The sequence below is a fragment of the Daucus carota genome, chromosome 9 (assembly GCF_001625215.2).
Source record: "Daucus carota subsp. sativus chromosome 9, DH1 v3.0, whole genome shotgun sequence".
Classification (NCBI taxonomy): domain Eukaryota; kingdom Viridiplantae; phylum Streptophyta; class Magnoliopsida; order Apiales; family Apiaceae; genus Daucus; species Daucus carota.
Window position 1 is genome coordinate 38,965,062 of NC_030389.2, and position 26,005 is coordinate 38,991,066.

General features: G+C 37.8%; 2 protein-coding genes across 2 annotated transcripts; both read left to right on the forward strand.

The window, feature by feature from the left end:
- The first annotated feature begins 281 nt into the window (after nt 1-281).
- LOC135149383 (uncharacterized) lies at nt 282-1,765 on the forward strand. The gene is made up of 3 exons (XM_064085042.1): nt 282-548; nt 654-994; nt 1,080-1,765. Exons 1-3 carry the CDS (start codon nt 350-352, stop codon nt 1,692-1,694), a joined length of 1,155 nt encoding a protein of 384 aa, XP_063941112.1. The 5' UTR covers nt 282-349; the 3' UTR covers nt 1,695-1,765.
- Nucleotides 1,766-8,710: 6,945 nt separating this feature from the next.
- Nucleotides 8,711-23,962, forward strand: LOC108203187 (sucrose nonfermenting 4-like protein). Its single transcript, XM_017371968.2, has 14 exons — nt 8,711-9,027; nt 9,243-9,378; nt 9,480-9,567; nt 11,727-11,909; nt 14,750-14,884; nt 15,065-15,124; nt 17,502-17,591; nt 18,644-18,778; nt 19,463-19,607; nt 20,136-20,309; nt 20,855-20,918; nt 21,026-21,095; nt 21,723-21,837; nt 23,559-23,962. The coding sequence occupies exons 2-14, from the start codon at nt 9,248-9,250 to the stop codon at nt 23,648-23,650; spliced, it is 1,482 nt and encodes a 493-aa protein (XP_017227457.1). The 5' UTR covers nt 8,711-9,027; nt 9,243-9,247; the 3' UTR covers nt 23,651-23,962.
- Nucleotides 23,963-26,005: the final 2,043 nt, after the last annotated feature.

A 26,005-nucleotide genomic window follows, 5' to 3' on the forward strand; every position in this document is an offset into this window, starting at 1 on the left:
TTGCTACCCAAAGCCCGGGGCAATTAGGATTTACAAAGAGACCTTCTATGCTGGGTTCAGATTGCCTCCCCCAATGTTTGTTTATAGACTTTTAGCTGAAGCCCGGGTATGTCCAACCCAACTCCAGCCCAATGGCTGGAGGTTCATAAATTGTTTTTTGGTCCAGTGTAGGAAGCACAACTTGGAGCCCAGTGTGGCAGTGTTTAGGTATCTTTTCAAATTTGTTAACGCCCCAAATGACGAAGGCTGGGTTAAAATCCAGTATCGAACATTGGGCCGTAGTATTTTCGTTTCAGATTCGGCCCCTGATTCCCTCCCAAATTGGAAGAAGCAGTGGTTTTATCTGTATATGGAGGGGGCCGACTGGGCCGATTACTTTTTTTCAGACTTTAGTCGGGCCGAGGATGGGCCGATGAGGTCCCTCAAGTTAGGGGTTGAAGAAGAGGCGGCCATTAAGGTTTTAACGGCCGACAATCTTCATCATTGTTCGCTGTTAATCTCCGAGGCATCGCTTCAGTTACACGGGCTTAGCGATTTGGGCCCTGAGGGTATGCCTCCTTTTTTTTTTTATATATTTTGCCTACATATATATGTATATTTTTTATGCAATGGCATGGACTGGGCCTCTAACCTTTCTTGATCTTATTTTTCAGCCCAAGTTGCTTTGGGGAGCATTTTCAAGAAGCGGGAAACCGCCGCGGAGAAGGCCGTGCCAACCGAGGTTTCGCGCACTAAGCGGCCCAGGAAGGAAGGGGGAACTGGGCCCGTGGAACGGGTTCCAGCTTTCTTATCCCCACGGCCCACTGCCGTTGAAGAGGACCAAGGGCCCTACGTGGTCCAGTGGGGCCTGTTGAACAAAGACACCATCGTGGGCGATTCCCGGGCCGCCGCGGAGTGGTCCAAGAATGTGGTCACCCCTCGGGACCGGGCTCATGTGGTCGAATCCTCCGAAGACCTTCAGATTGAGCTCCTGGGGGCCCAAGCCGTGGCTACGGTAAGCCCAACTTTTGTATACTTTCTTATTTCTAAGCCTTCTTTTACTTAGAAAATTTTCTTATCTATATGTTTTTACTGTGCAGGTCAACACCTACCTCCAGGCCGCCGTCCACAATTTGAAGGCGGTTAGGGCTGAGAAGGCGATCGCGGAGCGCGATCGCGATCGTTACCTCGAAGCTTCGACTGCCAATTTTGAGCAGTTCCGGAAAGTGGAGGCGGAGCTCGTGGCCGAGCAAGAGAAGGTCCGCACCCTGGAGGCGGAGTTGGCCAGGGTGAAAAGGGAGGCGATTGCTGACTACAAGGCGTCGCCTGAATTTGAGGAGCTGTTGGCGGCGGAGTACGATGCCTCCTTTCCTGAGACTTTCAAGTCTTGTTGGGAGAGGATCATAGACGAACTCGGTTCTCAGATCGAGGGAGTCACCTTGGAGCGATTCCCCGTTCCAAAGCTTCCCGGGGAGGAATCTCCTTCCCCGATGGCAGTCGAGGACCTCGAGGAGTCGCATCCTTTGGACTCTCAAGATTTAGAGATTCCAACCGAGAATCTCATGATCCAGGGTTCCAACCAGGATGAGGGGGATCTTGGGAAAGGAGGGGAGGCCCAGGACGGAGCCCAAGATGAAGCCCGGGAGCGAGCGGCCCAGGACCCCGAGACTCAGGATAAGGCCCAGGAGGATATCTTCGACGATGGGCTCCCTTAGGCTAGGCTGTATTTCTGCCCTGCGTGGCGTTCTTACGTAATTTATTATTCGGATATTTATACCCTTCGGGGTTTTTAAGTTATATATTTAAATTTTCTTTTGTCTCACTGTTTAATCTCGCATATTTAGCATTCTTTACTTAGAATACTTTTTGGATTAACTTCCGTCTTATGCTTTTTTCTGCTTTTCTGCATATCGTGCATTAAGTTTAGGATTTCAAATCTAACAATAAAACATCCTTAACTTAGGATTAAAATTAAACTTGGGAGACCAAGTCTTAGAATAATCTTCTGATTTTTGTAATCACCCTACAGGGTTTATCTCTTACGAGTCAGTATATTATTTTGTGAGCTTTCTATCCAAAGTGGTTCGTACTTAGGATTTCTAGCTTTAAGCGTGTAAGTTCAAACTTTGAAACTCGTGGCTGTCTATTGAAGAAAACACGGGTGGAAACACAAGTAAGAATAACTTGAATAAACAAGTTAGATAATCCTCAGGACTTTATTATTATCATAGTAAAAGAGATAAACTACTTTCGGAAATCAACTACATGGCATTGGTCAACATGACCTTATTCTTGTGGTAACTATTAACTCCTACTTTTATTCGATAAGTATTAGATATAATATATCTTCAAGTTGGTTGCGTGCCAACTCCTAGGAACTTCAACCCCTTCCAAGGTCTGGAGCTTGTATGAGCATGGCCCGTGACAGCCTTAACCTGGTAGGGGCCTTCCCAATTTGGAGCCATCTTGCCTTTGGGACCTACCCCTGAAGCCTCAATTTTTCTAAGTACCAGATCTCCTTCCCGGAAGTATCGCTCCTTAACCCGTAGGTTATAGTAATAGGAAGCTCGTTTCTGGTTTTCCACAATTTTAGCATGAGCCTCATCGCGGATTTCATCAATCATATCGAGTGCAAGTCTCATACCTTCCTCATTGGCTTCTGGCTCATACTGCTGTACCCTTGAGGAAGTGTGAGTGATTTCAAGGGGCACAACTGCCTCAGCTCCATAAGCTAGCTGAAAGGGGGTTGCCCCAGTTGAAACCTTACAAGTTGTTCGATACGCCCATAATATAGGGAGTACCTCATCGGCCCATGACCCCTGGGCTTTCTCAATTCTTTTCTTCAGTCCATCGAGGATTATTCTATTGGCCACCTCAGCTTGTCCATTAGCTTGAGGGTGAGCAACTGAAGTAAAGCGTAACTCAATCGAGTAATCCTCACAATAACTCTTAAACTCAGCGTTATTGAACTGAGTCCCATTGTCTGTAACCATGACTCGAGGTATTCCGTATCTGCAAATAATATTTTCCCACACAAACTGAGCAACCTGCTTGGTGGTTATCTTGGCCAGTGGTTTGGCCTCAATCCACTTAGTAAAATAATCAATAGCTACCAATAGAAACTTCCTTTGCGCGCTAGCAAGTGGAAAAGGTCCAAGAATATCCATCCCCCACATTGCGAAGGGGATAGGAGTATTGATAGATGTCAGCATCTCAGGTGGCTGTCGTACAACAGGTGCAAACCTTTGACAACGATCACACCTTTTCACATAGTCTTGAGCGTGCTTTAGCATATCTGGCCAATAGAATCCAAGGCGAGTCACTTTATGAGCCAATGCTCTTCCACCGAGGTGTTGGCCACATACCCCTTCATGAACTTCTCTAAGGGCTTCTCGAGCCTCATCCGGCCTCAAACATCTTAAATAAGGGATGACAAACGATTTTCTATATAAGACTCCCTCAATGAGTACATACTTAAGGGCCCTTACCTGTAACTTTCGCGCTTCATCAGCATTAGGCGGTAGATGACCGCTTTGTAAGTACAACTTAATCTCATCCATCCAAGTGGCCCCTGTGTCAATGGGGGCAACTAACTTTGCTTCGATACTAGGGGTTCTCAAAACCTGATAATAAACGCTTCCTGAGCATACCTCATCGTCGGAGGATGCAAATTGCGATAAGGCATCAGCCTTGGTATTCTCCTCCCTTGGCACATATTCTACCAAGCATTCTTCGAATAGTGTCATCTGGGTCTTTACAATCCTTAAATATTTCAGCATAGTCTCCTCACGGGCTTCAAACTCACCATTCACTTGGAAGACTACAAGCTTTGAGTCACCACAGACCATCAAATTCTTTACCCTCAAGGTTCTGGCTAGACCAAGTCCAGCTATCAATGCTTCATACTCTGCTTCATTATTGGTGGTCGGAAAGTCTAGCTTAATAGCATATTCCACAGTAAAGCCATCAGGGCTTTGGAGCACAAGTCCTGCACCACTACCTTTTGTTTTTGAAGCCCCGTCAAAAATTAGTAGCCAATATTCTTTAGGTTTTTCTTCCTTAGTAGGTTCTTCTACCTTGTCTCCTTGCCCCCCGACTTCCTGGTTGCTAATGGTGCATTCAACTAGGAAGTCAGCTAAGGCCTGAGCTTTAATCGCCGTTCGAGGTTTATATCGGATATCAAATTCTCCAAGCTCAATTGCCCACTTGATCAATCTTCCACTAGCCTTAGGGCTATGTATAACATTTCGGAGAGGTTGGTCCGTCAGGACCTCTATCTTATGAGACTGAAAGTAAGGTCTCAACTTCCTCGAGGCCGTGATCATGGCCAAAGCAAACTTTTCGATTACTGAGTAATTGAGCTCTGCTCCATGCAGAACCTTGCTCACGTAATATACTGGTTTCTGGACTTTGGATTCCTCCCGAACCAATACGGCACTTAGCGCTTGTTCCGAGACAGCTAAGTATACATACAAGGTTTCACCATCAATGGGTTTCGATAGAAGGGGTGGCTCTGCCATGTACTTCTTAAGTTCCTCAAAAGCTACCTGGCTCTCTTCTGTCCACTCGAAATTCTTAACTTTTTTTAAGGCTTTGAAGAAAGGTAAGCATTTGTCTCCCGACTTGGATACAAACCTTCCCAGGGCCGCAATCCTTCCTGTCAGCTTCTGTACATCCCTTATACTCTTGGGAGGTTCCATGTCAAGGATGGCTTTTCTTTTGTCAGGGTTGGCCTCGATACCACGTTTGGAGACCATTAGACCAAGAAACTTCCTGGAACCAACCCCAAAGGCACACTTGGTCGGGTTTAGCATCATCTTATGTGTCCTCAGGACTTCAAAGGCCTCTCTAAGGTGTTCAAGGTGATCCGCTTTGTTCAAGCTTTTTACCAACATATCGTCTACATATACCTCCATAGTCTTACCAATCAGATGCTTAAACATCTTGTTTGCAAGGCGTTGGTATGTTGCTCCTGCATTCTTAAGTCCAAAGGCCATAACCAAATAACAAAATACGCCAAAGTCAGTGATAAACGATACCTTGGGTACATCGTCCTTGTCCATCCGTATCTGATTATATCCGCTGAAGCCATCCATGAAACTCAGCATCTCATGGCCAGCAGTGGCATCTATCAGTGTATCAATTCTTGGAAGAGGGAAACAATCCTTGGGACAAGCATCATTCAGATCAGTGAAGTCTACACACATCCTCCACTTTCCATTGGCCTTCTTGACCATAACCGGGTTAGCTAGCCATTCTGGAAATTGAATTTCCTCAATAAACCCGGCGTCCAACAACTTATCGACCTCCTGTTTAATGGCTTCCTGCCTTTCGGGAGCGAAGTTTCTCTTGTTTTGCTTAATCGGTTTCCTATCAGGATTCACATTCAACCTATGGGTCATGAATGAGGGATCAATATCTGGCATATCGGCCGCTGTCCAAGCGAAAACATCACGGTTGTTCCTTAAGAACCTCACAAGTTCTTGCTTCAAATCTTCCTGGAGTAATGCTCCAACATAAGTGACCTTTTCAGGTTCTTCTATATACAATTGGATTGGAACCAAATCTTCGGCAGGCTTGCCCCTTCTTTCCTCTTCTTCTCGGACGTCGAGGTCCTCTATAGGTAATACTTGCCCCCCGGCTCCTCCAGATCTTAACGCCCCAATATAACAGCTTCGGGCCATTTTCTGATCTCCTAATTCTTCTCCAATTCCGTTCCTAGTCGGGAATTTAATCTTCATGTGGTAAGTGGATGGGATTGCTTTAAAAGCGTGTATTCCAGTCCTCCCAAGGATGGCATTATAGGTTGATGAGGCTTTAACGACCAAGAAGTTTACCATGCATGTGGCTTGCCTAGGTTCGGTACCCATTGTCACGGGAAGTTGGATCATGCCTTCAATCTTGGTTTCCACATTGTTGAAGCCATATATAGGCATATCCGAGGGTGTTAGTTGATTATCGGAGTATCCCATCTTTTCATAGGCATCATAGAACAAAATATCCACCGAGGCTCCATTATCAATGAGCACTCTTTTTACGGACGAGTTTCCAATCACTGGTGTAATTACTAAGGGGTCATCATGGGGGAATTTTACCTTCTCAAGGTCGACGTTATCGAATGCCATTGCATAGTCAATTTTTGCCCGCTTCGGGGGTTCTCCAACTATACTCATTACTTCCCTTGCATAAGCCTTCCTCGAGTTATTGGAAGTACCAGCGGCTGTAGGCCCTCCGGAGATCACATTAATAACAGGCTCTCGCGGCTGAGCTCTCTTGTCATCGTTGTCTCTTCCACGATTATCATTGTCTCGATGATTCTTGTCTCCATCTTTGGTAAACTTGGATAACTTTCCTCTTCGGATCAAGAACTCAATCTCATCCTTCAACTGCCGGCAATCATCGGTCTTATGTCCTGTGTCTTTGTGGAATCGACAATATAAATCTTTGTTACGCTTCTCCGGATCGGTCCTTATAGGCTTCGGCCATCTAACACTTTCATCCTTCTCAATTTCCAACAGGATTTGACTCCTTGGGGCGTTAAGCCTGGCATACTCAGTAAACCTCGGCCCCACCTTCTTTTTAGCAGGCGATTTTTCCTCATCTTCCTTCCGGGAATACTTATTCTCAGCGTTATACTCCGTGTCATTCCCACGTTTCCTGAAGTTAGTATTCGGTCCCTGATTGTTCTGGGATTTTCTCAGACTTTCCTCCGCCTTTATATACTTCCCAGCTCTTTCTTGTAAATCGTTCATATTGTCCGGAGCCCCCTTGGCTAGAGATCTGCGAAAATTGTCATCGGTAGTGCCTTGTTGGAGTGCAATCATGGCTACCTTCTGGTCTAGATCTGGGACCTTCAAGGCTTCTTTGGTAAAACGATTCATATACTCTCGGAGCGATTCGTTCTTACCTTGATGCAAATTCATTAGAGAGGCAGAGCTCTTAGCATGCGTTTTGCTTCCAACAAATTGCCCTATGAAAGCCCTGCTTAAGTCAGCAAAACAAGAGATTGAATTGGGGGGTAGGCGACTATACCAGTGTTGAGCCATCCCACTCAAGGGTTGGAGCAAAAGAGCGTTCATGAAGGTCCGAACATGATTAGCGGGATCACCCGTGCCATCGTAAGCTTTAATGGTTGGGAGCTTGAATTTTCGAGAAATCCTTGCACCCATGATTTCTTGCGTAAATGGGGGAACCGGGTTATCAGGATCGCCTGCTGGTAGCAAGTGGATTTGATTCATCACGGTTTGTCGAGGGTTTTCATCCCTAGATTCTGGGGGTTGCATTCTTGCCTGGTCTCTTTTTAACCGTGCGATTTCCTCTTCATGGGCCCGGATCCTTTCCTCATAGGTTATTGGCCCCCGGGGCTCATTGGTTTCTTGCCTATGGCGGCGTCGACGGTGCCGAGTATGATCGGTTTCTCTCCTCCTTCGAGGGGGGGTATCACGCTCTTGCTCCGACTCTGAGGAGTCGTAATCAGTTACGTGCACATAGTCGTCACCCGTGCCTCCACGGGTGGTTGTCGTGACGGTTGAGTAATGCGTGCCGGCGTCGGTGACGGTTGCAATTACTCGAGTCAGAGGGGGCAGCGAGCCAAAAGTCAGGGGTGCGGTAGTTTGAGCGATCGTCGTACCGAGCGGGAGGGAAGTAGTTACAGGAGTTGATTCAGTCGAGACTCCGGTGGTGGTTCGACCGCGTGGAACGTGGATTTCAGAACGTGGTCCGGTTGGGTTCGTCATGGTTGTTGTTTCTTGTCCCACAGACGGCGCCAAATGTTATAGAACTAAAAACGGGGGTGAGCGATTCGTGCTTTGGACTGGTCTCGGTGCGAGATGCCTACGTATCTTCTGCGTGGAGAAGAATCAAGTCCAAAACGTAGTTCTAGTTATGAGGGGTAGAGCCCTTTATATAGGCGCTTCGGAGTCAGAAGTGGGACGGAAGTACGATTCCGTGTATCAGACTTCTTATCGAAGTATGCCTCGAAGCAAGAGATAAGATAGAACTCTTATCCTCTTGTTGTTGACGTTTATCCGAACTTCTGAATATTTATCTGCTAGAATCAGATGTATTATAGAATTTGGACTTGTAACTGGACCTCTGACTGGGCCTCTATTAATTAATTACGAAATTAATTAATATTTAAGAGCCTCAGGCCCTATTTAACTGGGCTTTAGTGTTCTTGGGCTTTTAATATCTAATAATAATTAAATATTACTTCTGACCCATATCAAACATATAAAGTTTCGGATCAAAATCCCAAACAATTAGGGTCTAAAATTATATTTGAATAGCTAGAAATTGATTAAAATAATATAAAATATAAAATATATAGAACTTACTCGAATTCTGTCTCAATTGACTTGATTACAATAATATAACTATATTAAAATCGAGCAATTTATTATTACACATCTTACAAATAAAATATCTTTTTTTAATATAATAATAATATTATCCATAATTATATATTACAAAATTTTTAGTTCAAAAAGTATAATCAATTATGAAGATCAATCAAAATTCTTGACAAAAAAATTATTTTTAAAATATACTTTTTCGTAATGTCTATAATTGTCATAATAGAGACCAATTATATTTTAAAAATCCCAAAAAATCTTAACAGTGTTGGTAACAAGAGAATATTCCCTTTGAATTTATTTATTCAATAAGAGTTTTTTACCGTGTGACAAATCAATCAACAAGCGCGAAAAGGGCAAAAATAACGAAGAAAAATAAATAAGAAAAGGTTATTTCTAGGGTTAGGTCTTTTCCCCCCTTTGATAATTTCACCCCTCTTTATTCTCTTTCTTAATTTCATCACCAAATCAATTTATATCTATCTATATACACATTTATAATTCAATTCACTCTCTCTTTCTTCTTAAAGTTTCAATCTTTTTAGCTTTTGCATGTTCTTTTATACATAAGCGATCGATTGCCTGTGTATTTGTATGCATAATTTTCACAGACTTCCGTACACCTTTTCAATCACATCTTTTTTGCTTTGAAATTTGATCAATTTCAGCGTTTTAGTACTCAATTAAACTTCTGGTAATGACCCTTTTGTTTGTTTTCTTGATTTTTGTGATTTTGAAGTGTGTGTGTAAAAATTTAATCTTTTGATTATTTTATTGCTGCATTGTGATTTCTTGATTTATTTGTATGTGGGTTTAGCTTGGTTTATGTGTGAGTGAGTGTTAAATTGTTGTTCGCAAGAATTGTGTTTTGGTTGTAGCTAATTTGGGGATTATTGGTTCTTTTTACAGAGTGGATGTTGCCTTCTAGTATGGAGTATTCGGGTGAAGGTGGTCCGGCTGCAGCAGCCGGGACGGTGTTAGTTACTACAAGATTTGTGTGGCGTTATGGGGGAAGAAGTGTGTATCTTAGTGGTTCTTTTACAGGGTGAGATTTTAGTTTTCGAGATTAGCGGTGCTTAGCTTAAGTTTTTTGTTTTAATTTTGTTTATATGTTGTTTAGCAATGATTCTGCTATTGTGTTTGAAGGTGGACTAAGCATTTTCAGATGACTCCCGTGGAGGGTTGCCCAACTGTTTTTCAGACTATATGTAGCTTACCGCCAGGTTTCCATCAGGTAAGTTTATGATTGCGGTTCCTTATTCAGGCATTATATTTTTCAGTTACAACATATTCATATTTCTATCTTGAAAATGATCTTAAATGTTCACTAGCTCAGAAAATTATAGGGTTTATGATAGTATTGCCCTGGTTTTTGTTGTCTAATCACTTGATTTTATAGTAATAGTTTGTGTACATTGCAATGTGTTATGATTGGAAGTAAATAAATGCTTTTTTATGGATGCTTTTATAGATCAAAGCACTGACAACATGTGTATTGAAGCTTTGGCACAAGTTTGGTAGTTTGATTTATCTATAGACTTCTGATATTGACCAGAAGAGTGTCGAGGCACAGATTTTGATAATCATTAATAATTCTGTATTGCTGTTATTAACAAGAAATGTAACTTAATTTTTTTTTTATGCTAGGTGTATCTATGATACTGGTTCCTAAAAGGGAATCAGTTTTGTTATTTGTATTATCTTCTATACCATGTGCATAAAATTGGAAATAACCATTAGTTTTGTACTAGTTTAATTAATTGAGGACCTGTTTAAACATATTACTTTGACGTATATGTTATACTAGTTACCGGGCCTTGTTTGATTCAATGCATGTAGTCTAATATCTGCTGTATAAATTAGTGATAAGAGTCAATAGATGCATTTATGTTATGACTCATGGGTTGAAGCTTGTGCATCAGTTTGTTAGTATAGGTACGTAATATTGTCGTTACTCGTTGACATTTCACACTGACCACGTGAGCATGAATCTCTAAGCTTAGCTGGATTGACTTACTTCGATTCCTCCGACTTTAGGTTTCAATTGATAGAAGATTGCAATTTTGACCTTGTCAATTAGTTTTTTTTACACTAATTATTTTAGTGTGTAATTCCCTAAATCAAACTCAGGGTCTTTAACCTAATTATTATTTTTTCAATATCCAGATCTAATATTGTAAGACGGGGGAAATTGGGTTAAAATAGCTTATAGAGATATTCTACGAGGATATTCTAGTCAACTTTTAAACTTAGCCAATATGCAAAAATCCGGTCGTCCACTACATTATTAAATATCCGCCCAAGAGGCGAGGCCCATTGAGCTTCGTAGTATATATGTTTAATGGAGTATTATGAATTTTCCCATTTCAAATTCTAACATAATCTCCTAAACTTCTTATGATGTTAATGATCCATTTTTTGCCACACGAATTAACACTTTGATTCCCGTTCATGTGAGGAGCCTATATCAAGATCCCAAGACAACAAATTATTATTACTTTCAAACAACAAATTATTATTACTTTCAAATTGCTAAGATATATCTGAATTATAGTCGCAACTAATCTTGCATTGTGTCAAAGGATAGTAATGTGGGTTCACACACATTTTGGTTGGTGTGAAATTGACAAAAATTGATTACTTAATATCTGTGAAGGGTAGTTCGCAAGTTACTTTATTCACAACGGCTTATACCATATATAAGAGACTTCATTCAACTGTTTATTTGATTGTAATTAATGCGAATTAGATTAATATTCACATACACCGATATGTTGTACTCTATATAATACATTTGTTCTAGGAAAAAGTCTGGCTGTGCAACTACCAAAATAAATTTACACAGAAGTATTTGTTAAATTACTGCAAATTACATGATGCTGGTCTTTCAAATATCTGCTTATAATTAATAGCTTGAATGGCTTCCTATTACTTTTCAATGGACTCGATGATTAAGATATGTTGAATGTTTTGGTTTTTTGAGTTGGTTTGGGCCTAGGGATTCTTTAAATTTATCAAAAATAAATTATGACATAAAGAGATGAAAATTAGAATTTTGGTCAATCTTCATTGGAGTATTACGTGTTTTAATCCACTAAAATTATAGGAAAAAAGGAGGATGTACTTATGATGGCTGTTGCCTCCTATGTTCTTGGTACCCTCAATTTTCATCAAATGGAAAAATATGCATGTTTTAGTTCTTTACAAGAAGCCCTTATATACAAGTTTGTGTGCAATTAATGCTTGCTCTATATCTGATAAAATCTTAAGAAATGTATATAATAAAGCTAAAAGCTGCAGAGATTGATAATTGTTTGATATTTAAAGTTCCTCTCTGTCGCATAATTTATATTTTTTGAATTCCTATGATCTAATATATATTTTGCTATCCAGTACAAATTTATTGTTGATGGTGAATGGCGACACGATGAGCACCAAGCCTTCGTTAATGGTAACTTTGGAACGGTCAATACTATCCTTGTGTCTAGGGAGTCAAACTATATTGCTACAAACCAGAGTCCACATATTCCTTATGGTTCCAGCATGGAGGTGGACAATGATACCTTTCAGCGTGTGGTAAGCTGCTAATCGACTCTTTACTTTTTTGTTATTTTCTTACATGAATGATAGCTTGATATATAGTCCATGGTTCTTGCTTTGGCTAGTTGCATCATGACTTCTTAGATATCATACTTTTAAAACATTATTTAATCCGTGGGTCTAATAATATGCAATGACATACATCTAATATACAAGTGTGCTCTGTATATGTTTCAGTTCCTTGCATTATTTAATGAATTTCTTTGTCCTGGTTTAGTCAATTATTGGCATATTTCATCTCTCTCTCTCTCTCTCACACACACACACACACAGAGAGAGAGAGAGAGAGAGTTTTGTGAGTGTGTGTGTGTGTCTGTATTTAATAGTTCTGGTGCTGTTTTATTTGGACTAAATCCGAAAGGCAAAAAGAGTACAAATCTATGTTTAATATACTTTTACAATTTTAGGTTGTACTTACGAGATTCAGGCTTGGTCCTTGATTAGGAAGGTAATATGAAAACATCAAATTCATCTTTGCTGCTAATACTCAAATCACACTTACATGCTAATGATTGTCTAGGCAAAAAATCAATCTGGCACTTAATCTGAGAATTTAAGTAGACATAGAGGTTAAAACTCGAAGTATAGCTTCCTGAAGGATTGAGACTAGTGAAATAGAAGATTTTAGATTAAGAGAGAAATCAGAGATATAAGATAGAGATCAGAGATAGAAAACTCTAAGACAGAGAGAAAGAAGAGACTTGGATATTCCGCTTATATTCCTAATATGCATTAGTAGGAAATAGGTAAAAGGCTTGGTGTATCTATAGGCCCAAGCATTGACTTTGTTGACCTACCTAAACTTGTACCTACACTATATGTTGATTTACTAGCAACAGAAACACATTGCTTGAGACATAAAGGTCTAGTAGTACTCTATGACAGGTTCCTGATATTCTCTCTATCTTCAAAATTAATAATTTCCAAGATGGTTAACAATGGTGGAAACTGGAATGTTGCTCCCCTAAAATATTTCGTCTTTCCAAGCGACTTGATCCACATTGCAACCCTTCCATTGGATTAAACGTTGAAGAGTTACTTTCTGATTGCTTATGATGTTTCTCAATTCTAGAAATATTACAGGTCGATAGCAGGAAAACCTGGTTTGTTACTGATGGAAGCTGCTTTTGAGCCATGGCATTGCTACTTCATAAAGACAACTGAAGTTGTGATCCCTGTTAAATAGGATGCTTTATTGAAGAACATGACAGGGTTCACTTACTTCACTAGCTCATAATCATGCAGTATTTGATGGAACCTTACACTTTCAAGCATCCGTTGCTACCTGGAAGAACAATCGCAATGTATAGAAATAATCCTTAGGAAGCCCTTCAATTACACTCGGCAACTGGCCCCTACGCTTTTCAAATTCATCATATTAGCTTTCCACACTAGTTGTCTAATGTAGCCTCTTGAAGTTATCAGAAACCAGTTCCGTGTTAGGTGCCCCAGCCTAGCCACAAAAGATTTAGTAAATTGCTTCCTTGGCAGTGCAACTCCTTGTCTATTTTATCTTAAAAGCCATCTACCATGATCTAGGTGCTTCAGAGAAATATAGCTGCTATTTTGCTCTCAACAAGATTGTCATAAAGATTGGGAGATATAAATAATCTAAATGGCCTGAGACTTTGACTTGAGATTTTCATACTGTAGATTTATTTGTATTACTATTCTCCTCTCTAGGTATTCTGTCTAGCATTAGTTGAATATCTGGACATTACTTTTGGCTGATGGACAGGTTTTGTCATCTCTTCATAATGGATTCACTGGGAACCTTTACTTTCCTTTAGACTGTTTGAAGTGATAACTTTTTCTCTTTTTTTTTATAATTTTAGAAAAATGCCAATCTTCTATTGTAACTTGTAAATGTTTCATGGATCTGAACCTAGCAATTTCTAGAACTTCATGAGTTAAGAGCGGTGCAATAATCCTCAAAAGTTTGACGAAATAGTGTAAGTGTTAAAACTTACAAATTACAATAGGAGACTAAATAAACTAGACACTTTGATGTTGAGATTAGCTACCCAGGAGAGATTTGAGTGCTGATGGAAAAGGTCAAAGGATTAAATTGCTGGAAGATAAGTTCTAAGCAATAAATTATTTATTTATTTTAGTGTTTTATGTGTTTGGTTAAGTATTTTTCTTTTCAATATTGCAGTCGAAATATTCTAGATTAAGGGAATGTGAACAGACCGCAGAGTCTACATACTATGCACCAAAAATTTTATAACTCAATTGCAATATGAACATGATGTTCTCAATCCTGACTTCTAATATATATCCTGGATCTATAAAAAATAAATTGGAACTAGGAAGGAATTTGAATAAACTGGCTACATCCTATTTCACCTACCGGATTCTAAACTTGATTTGGATTGATTTCAGTTGATCAGAACTTTAAATTTGCAGAAATAAGCACTGAACAGAGTGGTTTCACTATTTACTGCGTAATTATGAATATGAATTTGTTGATGATGATTCTACAAGAATGATCAGCACCTCACAATCACGAGTGGTGGAAAGTGAATCGAGCTGATTTAAAGCTCATCTATGAGCTATGAGTGAGATTTAGAGGTTTCAGGTGCTAGGAGGGAGCGGTACAGTGACTAGAGTTGCCAGAGATGGGCAGTGGCTGGTTTAATGCACTCTGATCATTCCATGCATCACATACTATTTTGTCAAAGCTTTTTTCTAGGGACCTTGAAAAAGGACTAATGCAGTAAATGCATTTAGCATATACGTACTGAATATGGATTTATACTCCAGTATTCTTTCTTTATTGTACCATCATTACCTTTTCCCTGTATGACTTGTAGGTAAGAGTTTCTGATGGAACAATGCATGAGGCCGTGCCAAGGATATCGGAAGCAGATTTAGAAGTCTCACGCCATCGTATTTCTGTATTCTTGTCCACACACACAGCTTATGAATTGCTTCCAGACTCGGGCAAGGTTTAATTATTTTCCCATATACTGCCATGTTTGATTTAACTTATCTTATTCTCAGACATGATTGTTAAAGCTGATTTTTCATATTAATATTGGTGGGAAATACTACCATGGTTTTGTTTAAATTATCTTTTGGTAGGACATGATCATTAGAGCTGATGTTCATATTAATATTGGTTACAGGTTATTGCGCTTGATGTTAATTTACCTGTAAAGCAAGCATTTCATATTCTGCATGAACAGGTGAGGACATTCTCTTTCTAAATTTTGCTTTACTTAAAAAATCATATAATATTTGTTTAATCGTATGTTTAATTTTTTGTACTGTAAAAATTTAATGAATGATTCTATCCCCATTCTACCATAAATAATAAAACCCAGTGCCTTGACACCGTCACATTAGTTGTATTATCCAATGTAAGGAATGTAGAAACTTAAATTAGACAATCTTAATCCTTAATCTTAAAGACTTCCATCAGAGAGCACCCATGTAACCATCTGCAATGACCTTTCACCTAGTATGTCACCAATCCATCATTCCTAGTCAGAGAAGGACAACAATAATCTGGAGGAGATCCTGATATGGATGAAGGAACATGCAAACATGTGAAGAAAGAAAAAAGATGTCAGATCTTCATAAAACATTTTGGATTGATCTGAAGTTTCCATGTGGTCAAGTGTGGATTCTGAATCGGGCCATAACCACAAGAAATATATAAAAGAAAATTGTTCGTACAAACTGGAAACTGGATGGACGAGTCTGTGCAAAGAAGAAAAATCTGTTTTGCATATCCTATTCCTTGGTGGTTGCTAACTTATGGATCGATTTTGATAGTAGTGACTCTTGGCCGCGTGGGATGTCAAGAATCGCAACCAAAAAAGTTTCTAGAAAATTTCATTTTACATTCTCTTACAGGTTTGTTTGCTCCGTCAGCTGGGTTCCTACTAATTGTTTGACTTTTCCCTGGTGGCCATCAGCAAGGACCTCCGACCAAGTACGTCACCATCTGCCAACGCTTTCCCCTTAGTCCATGACTAACAAGGGTGAAACCTGTAGGAAATGTGTCCTGTTTGCTAAAACCTCATCAGCATAACTAATCCCAAAATTTGAGCATTTGGATTTGGGTGTTTAGTAATGACAAAAATTATATGAATTATAATTTTGGCTCAATCTGTTAAACTTATATAAACCATTAATATAACTTTTTAGCATACATTCATTTTCTTAAGAACTTATGTATTGCTTTACATATTTACAATTTTCTAACCCCGTGCAGATACATGGTTTTGTAAACAAGTTCTTATATATAAACGTAATTTAGTTTCACTGTGTTGTAATTATGTATTAATATATGTTCTGTATTCTGTCTGTAATAAGAACTAGAGGGTATAGACTATAGATGTTTGTCTGGTTCCTCATTACTACAATGAAGTTGAAATTGTAATTGTGCTCTAACTATATTGTAGATTTTTTAGCCAATTAGAACTCACCCTTGTATTGTAATATCTAGAAATATTATATTTGCAAGTGCTAACTATATTATAATTTTATATTTTTTTTATTAGAAAATTCTCTAGAACAATTATATAACTGTTAGGATGGTTTGTAGGGTGGAATATATCCTCAAATGTAATTAAATTCTTTTTATAAAGATGTTACGTTCTAATATTTCAAAATTATAGATATACAGTAAAAGTTATGTATATTCCTTGCATTGCACGGGTATAACCCTAGTATGTAAAATATGTGTTATGCATATATCAATATATACATAATGTTATTTTTGTAGGTCATGAACCTTTTTTGTATCACTAGAAAATTATCACTTTGTTTTGGTAAGGGTTGAATCCTGGACTTATTTTAGTTTTTGTAGTTTTCACGATTTGAAACCTTGAACTTTGTTAGCAGAATACTAAAAAGTATAAATGTTATCTTTTGTAGTTTTCAAGAATTGAACCCCCTCCCACAATGACCCTGCACAATTAGGCTTATCATATGTTGTATGGTAAATAATATAATGCTGTGTCTTCGGCGTGCATATGTTTTGGTTGAATACTTTACAAATATCTAATCCTGCAGACCTGTCGATACAACTTACTAATAGTTCCATCTGGATATTGATACACAAATACAATGTCTTGGTCCATGTACCGGCATATATGTGGACATAATAGATAATTGAGTGAGATAAAAGAAAATATAATGGCACTGTTTGATTTGATAGGATTCATTTTTCTTTACTGTATGTTATTTATTCATAACCCCAACTCACCCTGATTTTGTTAATCTTTATCACTGCTGTGGCTCTCTAACACAGATAGATGTCCCAAGGCTTTCTTTAAGTGGTTGATAGAATAATAAGAGCACACCAGATTTCTTACAGGACCCGTTTAAACCATAAGAAACATAGGTCATACATGTTGACAAGCTCTGGGGGAATTGCCCTTGCTGTATAGATAGTGTTTCAGTGACTAATAAAACATCAGTCCATCCTATCCTTTTAGTTTTGAAATGTATATCTGCACTGGAATCCCATCTGTTGTGTCTTTTTTTTTGTGATACTATTATCTCTGATATCAAGGGTTAAAATGCAACTCTTCTGAGTCGAGCTATTTCCAGGGTCTTACTATTGCGCCTCTTTGGGACTTCGACAGAGGGCATCTTGTTGGTGTTCTTAGTGCATTGGACTTCATTTTAATAATGAGAGAGGTATGTCTGTTTAACAATGCCTTCCCCATTTAATGATTTATGAGTTGCAGTCTAATCAGAAGTATACTTGAGTACTTATATAGTGAAAAGTTCTTGGGCATGCATTAAGCAGGGAAGCATATCTTTATCCCCCCTATGTAAAATCCTTGCAGACTTGTGACTGTAGAACATTTTAACCACTTACTATATTATTGACTACATAATTTATAGTGATAATTTGCTTTTAGGTTTAAAACCTACTGTATTTGCAGCAGGGGAAACCAAGTTGTGTGTATTTTAAATTGGACCTTGGCAATTGCTAAAATTTAGAAAAGAGATCTAATTCATTCTACCCAGAGGAATCATGAATCCACCTTGATAGTATTTGTCAATACCTCCTATAGAATGTCTGAAGATTTTCTCATCCATGTAATATGGAAAACTTCTTTTATATGCTACCAGTGACCGACTAATACTGCTTTAGCTGAAATTACTCTAGTTTTTGATTGCAGGCTGACAATGAAAAGTTTTGTGAGTCTCTATAACAAAGCATAACATAATGCAAGTACATAGCAATTTTAACATAAGAAAATGTCATTAATTTTGTGTAATGAATATTTAGTAGATATAACTATGTAGAACAAGATAGTAGATGAATTCTCAGTACCTAAATAATGGCTGTTAATTGGGTATCTGTATGGTGTTTGTAAACTTTGTTTTCTTTATCTATAGTAAATTAAATATGTTTTCTGAGTCGGGTTCATGTAATAAAAATTTAATGCAATTTTGTATCTAGACCCAGTATGTTTATCAAGTAGTCTGGAAGTTACATCCTATAGTTTACCTTGTATCAAGCTAGAATGGTATATGAAATATAGTAGAAGAATTTGGCATCGTGTGTAAAAGTTTGGATGTACCTGTGTTGTCTGATGTAATGTAACTTTATTATCAGAATATTGAAGTTTATGATGAAAAAATGACTTGGGAGATGTCATCGAACTGAATCTAAGGTCATTTTATATGTTGCTAATATGATTGTGAGATATTGATTAATTAATGGCCTCATTTTGCAGCTTGGTACCCATGGGTCTAATCTGACAGAGGAAGAACTTGATACTCATACTATATCTGCCTGGAAAGAAGCAAAATTATATATGAACAGACCAAATAACGAGCATGGCAGTGCATTTCCTATTCAACTTGTCCAGGTGACTGTTTCTTTTGCATGCTAATATTCTAATGTAGCAGGGCTGTACACTGGTATAATGTTGAAGAAGCGATGTTAACATTGAGGGCATAAATTTTGATTACAAATGTTGCATATATCTTCTGGTTCTGATGGATGCACCCACTTGCATCCTCTGGGAAGTTATTTACTGTCAGCAGTGTGGACTATATTTGTCTTGTAATCTCCTGATAGTTTGATAATTATCCTGAAAATTTCAGCAAATTTGGATGTTTCTAGTTTATGCAGTCAGTTGATTCCGTACATATTTTTTCTTTGTTACCAAATATATTGAACTTTTACTTTGGGTATCAGTTTGACTCATTTTTAAAGTTAATAATGATACTATTTTCATTCTGTATTGTAGAAAAACATATTTTACAGCTATTAGTACAATTTTCAGAACTGTATTGACTTTAATTTAATAAACTTAAATATATTTTGGTTTTGATGGGAGCTATCATTACTAAGTTGATTAGTTTACGTTCTTGAAATATTTTTGTCACTCCCCAAGCAATTGTTGATAAGTACTGTGACTATCTTACTGTGATTGGTGCTACTTTTTGTCATGCATGTTTGGCAAAATCGGTTCCTGTTACATTACAGTGGTGTTATCTCATATTAAAAACAAAAAAGTCTATTTCACTGACTCGTATTGCTTATGCAGGCAGGGCCAAGCGAGAATTTAAAAGATGTTGCATTGAAGATTTTACAGAGTGGTGTTGCTACAGTGCCTATTGTCCATTCATCTTCAGAGGATGGATCATATCCTCAACTGCTGCATCTCACATCTCTGTCTGAAATACTAAAATGTGAGTTTTCTTTGATATCAATTTTCTCCAGATTCAACAATGAATAAAGAAAGGAAATGAAGAACATGTATAAGAGAGACAAAATTTAATCTGGTTGGGTCAAAACCTATGTACTTCCAAAGGGGCGGGAAGTGTAATTCTCTATAGTCTATACCGTGTCATGAATAAAGAATGTAAGATCAAATATCATACTGTTTGGAGTTTGCCATCAAGCAAGTAGCCTGATTGCATTTTTTCTCTTCTAAAATTGTTCTGTAACTCTTGATGGGAAAACATATAGGTTATGCAAAGTTTAGTCCGATGGGCCTAGGAGACACTAAAAGACCAACTGCAAGAATTAAGATTTTTTTTTATTTTTTATCAGGAAAGTGAATTAATACATATTTAATAATATTAGTAATCTAAATTTGACCATATATTGTAAGAAATAGGTGCAAGGCATTAAACAATAAGGAATCATGTTTTTCCTCTTATTGCAAAAAACTTTGAATAAAAGGCTTACGGACAATTGGATTTGTAAATTTTCAGGTATATGCAGATACTTTAGGAATTCTTCTGGGTCATTGCCTATACTCCAGTTGCCAATATCTGCAATACCTCTGGGCACTTGGGTTCCAAAAATTGGAGAGTCAAATCGACGACCATTAGCAATGTTGAGACCGAATGCCTCTCTTAGTGCAGCATTAAATTTGTTAATTCAAGGTGTGCTCTTCTTTATAACAATCACTGTGAGATTTTTATTTATTTATTTTATTTTTTTGAGATTGAACTGAAGTGCAATACTCCTTCCTGATTTTTTGGCAAAGGATCACCGATCATGTTCATTCTATGGTTAAATGATTTTTCGGGAAATTTCCTTAATAAGCATTTTGCAGTGTAGAAGTGGACAGAGCTGATTCTCTAGATGAATAGGCTCAACACTCCAAAAAAAATAAAATACATATTCCATCAATGTACTCTATGATATATATTTTTTCGATCGGTATCATTTATTAGGCTTGTTTTACCTTTCTTGATACCAAGTCCCCTTTATCAGCTTGCAAGGAGACTGAAATGATCAAGAGCTGCTATTAATACTTGTCATTAGCATGATGATATTTTTCACTTATTGACACTGATGAATACCAAAATTAAAATAGTACATGTTTTGTTTTGTGAACTAAAGAATTGGAAAGTGGGGACAGTTTACTGGATTAGTTTTAATGTTGATTCACTGCAATTATGTTGATCATGCCTCTTTTTTTCAGCTCAAGTTAGCTCAATACCTGTAGTGGATGATAATGATTCGCTGTTGGATGTTTACTCTCGAAGGTAAAGACGGTGGTATGCTTTAGTGTAGATGTCTCCTCGTGTGTAATTGGAATTCTGTAATTTATAATTCATTTTTTAATGTTATTGGTTTTGTATTGTTTTGACAGTGACATCACCTCTTTGGCTAGAGACAGAGTTTATACTCACATTAATTTGCAAGAAATGACTATTCATCAGGTAAGCAGTTTGACTGCTATCGAGAGTACTTTTTTTGTCATTGATTGTATGCTCTGTATTTAGAAAAGTAGAGCTAACAGAGTTTTCAGTATAGTATTCTTTTCATTGTCAACATTAGGAAAGTCTGTTCCTTCATCTTAGACGAGATTTAGCTTACCTTCGCTGTATATAAAAATGACCTGGAAAGAGTTCTGTATGCACTCTGATTTATAGGCTGGAGGAGCATTTGTGAAGGGTGTTTGTGTTTTATAATTACCTGCAGTTATGTGTCAGCATGTTAAGCTCCATGATTAAGGTGCAGTAGTGAAACATCTACCCTGCTCTATGCGAAACGTTTATATGTGGTGCTTACTAGAGATCTCAAGTTATGCAAGGAAGTATGTTCAAGGACTGTTTAGTTGAAAATTTTCATGATTTTGAATCAAATAAAAATATCTATTATGTAAAATACTTTTTAATATATTATTTTATATTAATTATAGATATATTGCCAAGAATAAGGGAAGGTGATGGTGTCTTTGAAGGATGGTCATGTTTCCTTATTGATGGATGCTTCTAGAACTGATTTAAGTTGCTGACGGATATCTTTCCTTTTTTTCTTAATATATTATGACTTCATTCCTGTAGGCGTTGCAGCTTGGTCAAGAACCATACTCTCCATATGGTATCAGCAGTCAAAGATGCCACATGTGTTTGCGGTCTGATCCGCTACATAAAGTGATGGAGCGATTGGCGAAACCAGGTTTTATTCTTTTTACCCGTCTTTTACTTCTTACAACTATTATTAAACCAGAGTGTACTGGTGTGAGGTTAGCTTTATGAGTTGTTTATGGCTACCTTGTGCTACAAAGTATATCCAAGATTTAGTTGGGTTTTCGATAGATGTCCCCGCTAGTAGGTAGTAACTGAATGTTCGATTATCATTTAGTGCGTCCGTCTTATAAGACAAGCTGCATACTGAATGTTTATTCATCAAATGTGATAACATTTGTTTGTCATCTTTCTCCTATATGTGACCTGTTGCTACGAAAATCTTCAGTTCCTGTCAGCTCAGAAGCATGCACTACTCTGAAAAGTTCACAATAGATTTGGCATTAGGATTGATTTGTATCTATTTGAACATTACTCCATCAGGAGTCCGGATCTACTTCCTGAAATGTTTATTCTTTTCGCTTAAGCTGTCCCAATTGGCCAATTATTTTTTAGGGTTGTGTTTGATGAGTAATGATAATGTATCTTGGAAATTCTTGGTTCAACTTTATTTTTGGGCTTCGCTAAGTTTATTTGAATAGATATGACAGTTTTACTGCTAGAAGGGTTTAAGAATTTGATTTTTTAGTCATTCATATTTCGTAAATGTGTGCAATAATCTAGATGGGAGAGTGGTAGACGGTAGAAAATTCACTGTGCAGTTTGCAAAGTATGGGCCAGATGGAGAACGAATGTGAGTATGCAGAGACAATCATCAAGTCTCACTGGTTGTATTGTTAACGGTTTCATTGTGATATGATGTAACTGCCATCTGTGTGCTCTCCCCTTCTATGTTCCATCATCATCATCACAAACACAATCTCTAATCTTCATATACCCGGTTTTTCTTCACAAACCCAACCCACAAAAAATTCATACAATTATACACACATATACCTGCATATATATATATTTCAGTTACGTCAATATTTAAATCACAATAACTATATATTACTTACACCTTTACATTATATATATAATCTAATATCCAGTATACCCATTAAATTCCCTACACTTTAAATACCATATTACCATAATTTTGGATCAAAGAGATTTGAAGTGAAGAGACATCAAGACCGGAAAGGAACACGGGTCTTGCATATACAGTCATCAGATATGTTGTCATATATTTGTCATGCACCAAGCCGGGTGTCTTCACGGAAACAGTCTCCTTGCTCTTTTAGAGTAGGGGTATGCTCTATGTCCATCTTACCCTCCCAAGAACCCGCTTTTAGCGGGATATACCGGGTATATTTGGTTTGGTTTGTTTTTGATCCGTAAATGTGTGTCATAAGGTTGAGGGTTCAAGTCTTAGGGCCTCAGTCGAAGGATTTGATTGAGTCATGTCATCTAGTTTTGGAGTTCTGTCTGTAATTGTGTCGCTAATTGAGTCGGGTTCTGGTTGGCAAGATCTTAAAGATGAGTATTTTTATAAAGGAAATCATCTTAACATAAAGAACAGTAAAATGATATAAAATGTTTAGGATCTTGAAATAATTTAAGAGGGATGTTTCCGAATGTTATCACCAACTGCGGGCTAAATGCATATTTTGGAGCTCATGCTTTAACCGTGATCTCTTTTTGGATTTCATTCATTATATTGCACTCTTATTTACAGATAAAGTTGCGACATGCATGAGTTGTGTATTTGTCTAGTCTCATATGAATATGTAAAACTTTTATTCAAATATAAACTTTTATGATGTCTATTAGGTGTGAGACGGCTTGTCGTGGTGGAGGCAGGAAGTAAACGTGTAGAGGGCATCATATCTCTGAGCGATGTTTTCAGGTTCCTGCTCCAGTAAAAGGAAGACATGTAATTTATCACAATTCTTTTAAATATACAGCTGGGCAAATTGGGCTATCTTCATATACCTCGTGGCCTAATTTTTAGGATATTAGGTTTCAGAATGAGGTATGTAAATTAAGAATTGGTTGTTCTCTGCAATCTTTTGATTCATCTCACCCACCTATAAATTGAACTGTACCGAGAAATGTAATCGACTTTTTCTGTAAAGGCCGTGCGACTTGTTAACATTTCAATGAGGATACTGATGGAAAGAGATGATAAATTAGGAACACAAGAAAATGTTCAAGGCCTTTTCTTGTTCTTGTTATATTTCATGTTACAAGTACTGTTACTTTCAACGTGACCAATTTATTGACGGTCACAAATACTGTAGTTGCAAATGATATTAAGAAATCAACAAGTGAAGGTGACAGTTCAACTGAAGTCTAGAACCACTATGCAAATTACAAACATACTTAAAAAACGAAATTATGGAGAAATTTTAAACTGGTCAACTTTCGACAATTAAATGTCTCGTTTGATTAAAGCTATGGTTGTACTGTAGGTAAGATTAATCGATGGAGGTGCTAATAAGCATATGATCGGGGATTAGTGAGATATGTTGTAATATTATTATAATATTTAATATATTAGTTTAGATACAATATAACATATTATTTAAAAGAAACTATAGTGATTGATCGGATTTTCAAAATTAAATCAGGGAACACAATGTTAATTGAGAATTATTCGGCTGAATCGAGATTTTTAGAACCAGGTCTGTATTATGCATGTTATATAATATAATAGATAAGAAGTGCATGTTATATATATAGAGAGAGGGGTTGACACTTGACATAGCTATTAGCGGGTGTTAATCCTGGATCTCACAAATCTAAGTATAAATGGCTCTAAATATTAGTGTTGGAGAAGATGGTCCCGACCTATCATTTTGTAAACTAAAAACGCTACACGATATAATGTTTTGGAACCCTAAACATTATTTCAGCGGCTGGGAAAGCACGGAATTACTCGGGGCTTTTTTCTCAAGTTGTGTCATGATCACGCTCTCGACGAAAGAGTTTTACCAATGGCATTGTCCTTTTTCACTTTAGCGGTATTGCTGGATCGGACTTTCGCCCGTTATCCGAGATTCCCACTGCTGCCCCGTAAGAGTTCGTCCCGTGTCTCAGAGCATCCGCAATGGACAAGCCCATGTCCACTTTTATTTGGGTCCCACCAACATGCCAGTTAGTTAAAAACTGGACTTGGCAACATCACTCCAATGCAAAACTTAAAACAGACATGAGTTGGACCCACAATATACTCCTATTAAATTATATAAATTGAAGTTGATGAAAAGCAGAACACATAAAATGAATAACATGGTATATATTTGTAACGCCCCCAGATCCGCATCCCGCAGATCTGGTCTGTCACTAAACATCTGGCTCAAAACAACACTTGCATTACATATTAATATTATACAACCAACTCTTGCCCCACAAGTCCAGGGTCGATCGTCTTACAACATTACTACCGAGTCTAACTTTATTACATAAAGGGAAGTCTGATTTCAGACTTTTATAATAACTATAGCTCGTACTACCAAGCGACATAGTCTAGCAGTCTCAGCTTGGGTGATGCGCCTTTTCCCTGTCTTTGCCAAAAACCCATTTCCGGGAGGTTCTCTTGAGTTGTGCCATACTCACTATTTACTGCTCAAAAAGGAATAAAATAGATGCAAGAATGAGCAATCAAATTGCTCAGCAAGTCCACATAGAACAAAACAACAATCAACAAAATATGCACGTAAGGCATAAAAAAACAATTCAAGTTAAAGCAACAAAGCAGCCACCATCAAATGACAACACAAGTTCAAGTAAAGAAAAACGCTGGTCTTCCACCTTTCGGTAACACTACATGGCTCGATCAGCACCGTTTCGTGATTACCGTTCTCCTGTGTGATCTTTGCAGTCTGATCGTAACCGCACAAGACACACCTACCACTCTCATTTGCTAGCATAAGGGTTAACATTTGTAACCCTAAACTATCTGCCTTACCAGATAGTAAATTCTCAACTCTACCACGAATTTAATAAATTCGTGTTGACCAGCTTGAACAGATTCCTCCGAATACAAGGATATTCTCCCAAACAAACACCAATCATCACTATTCATTTCTACCAAAGAAGTGCGAACAATGCACCCTTTCAACAAGGATTACCCGAAGGTAGAAGTGAAGGATAATTAAAAGAACTAGATTCCAAAGAATAAGATGATCTCCAAAAAGGGAGTAAGTTAATTGTGGTGAGATCATCGCTGCAATGTATTCACCTCAAGCTTTGAAGATTCAAAATATTATCGTTAT

What these genes read in the sequence shown, in the direction of transcription:
- LOC135149383 (XM_064085042.1), top strand. Translation starts at nt 350, where the DNA reads ATGGAGGGGGCCGACTGGGCCGATTACTTTTTTTCAGACTTTAGTCGG. An exon ending in TAGCGATTTGGGCCCTGAGG is followed by an intron (nt 549 to 653) that starts GTATGCCTCCTT and finishes CTTATTTTTCAG; the next exon opens with CCCAAGTTGCTTTGGGGAGC. An exon ending in GGGCCCAAGCCGTGGCTACG is followed by an intron (nt 995 to 1,079) that starts GTAAGCCCAACT and finishes TTTACTGTGCAG; the next exon opens with GTCAACACCTACCTCCAGGC.
- LOC108203187 (XM_017371968.2), top strand. Translation starts at nt 9,248, where the DNA reads ATGTTGCCTTCTAGTATGGAGTATTCGGGTGAAGGTGGTCCGGCTGCA. An exon ending in TGCTTCCAGACTCGGGCAAG is followed by an intron (nt 14,885 to 15,064) that starts GTTTAATTATTT and finishes TATTGGTTACAG; the next exon opens with GTTATTGCGCTTGATGTTAA. An exon ending in GGAGCGATTGGCGAAACCAG is followed by an intron (nt 21,838 to 23,558) that starts GTTTTATTCTTT and finishes GATGTCTATTAG; the next exon opens with GTGTGAGACGGCTTGTCGTG.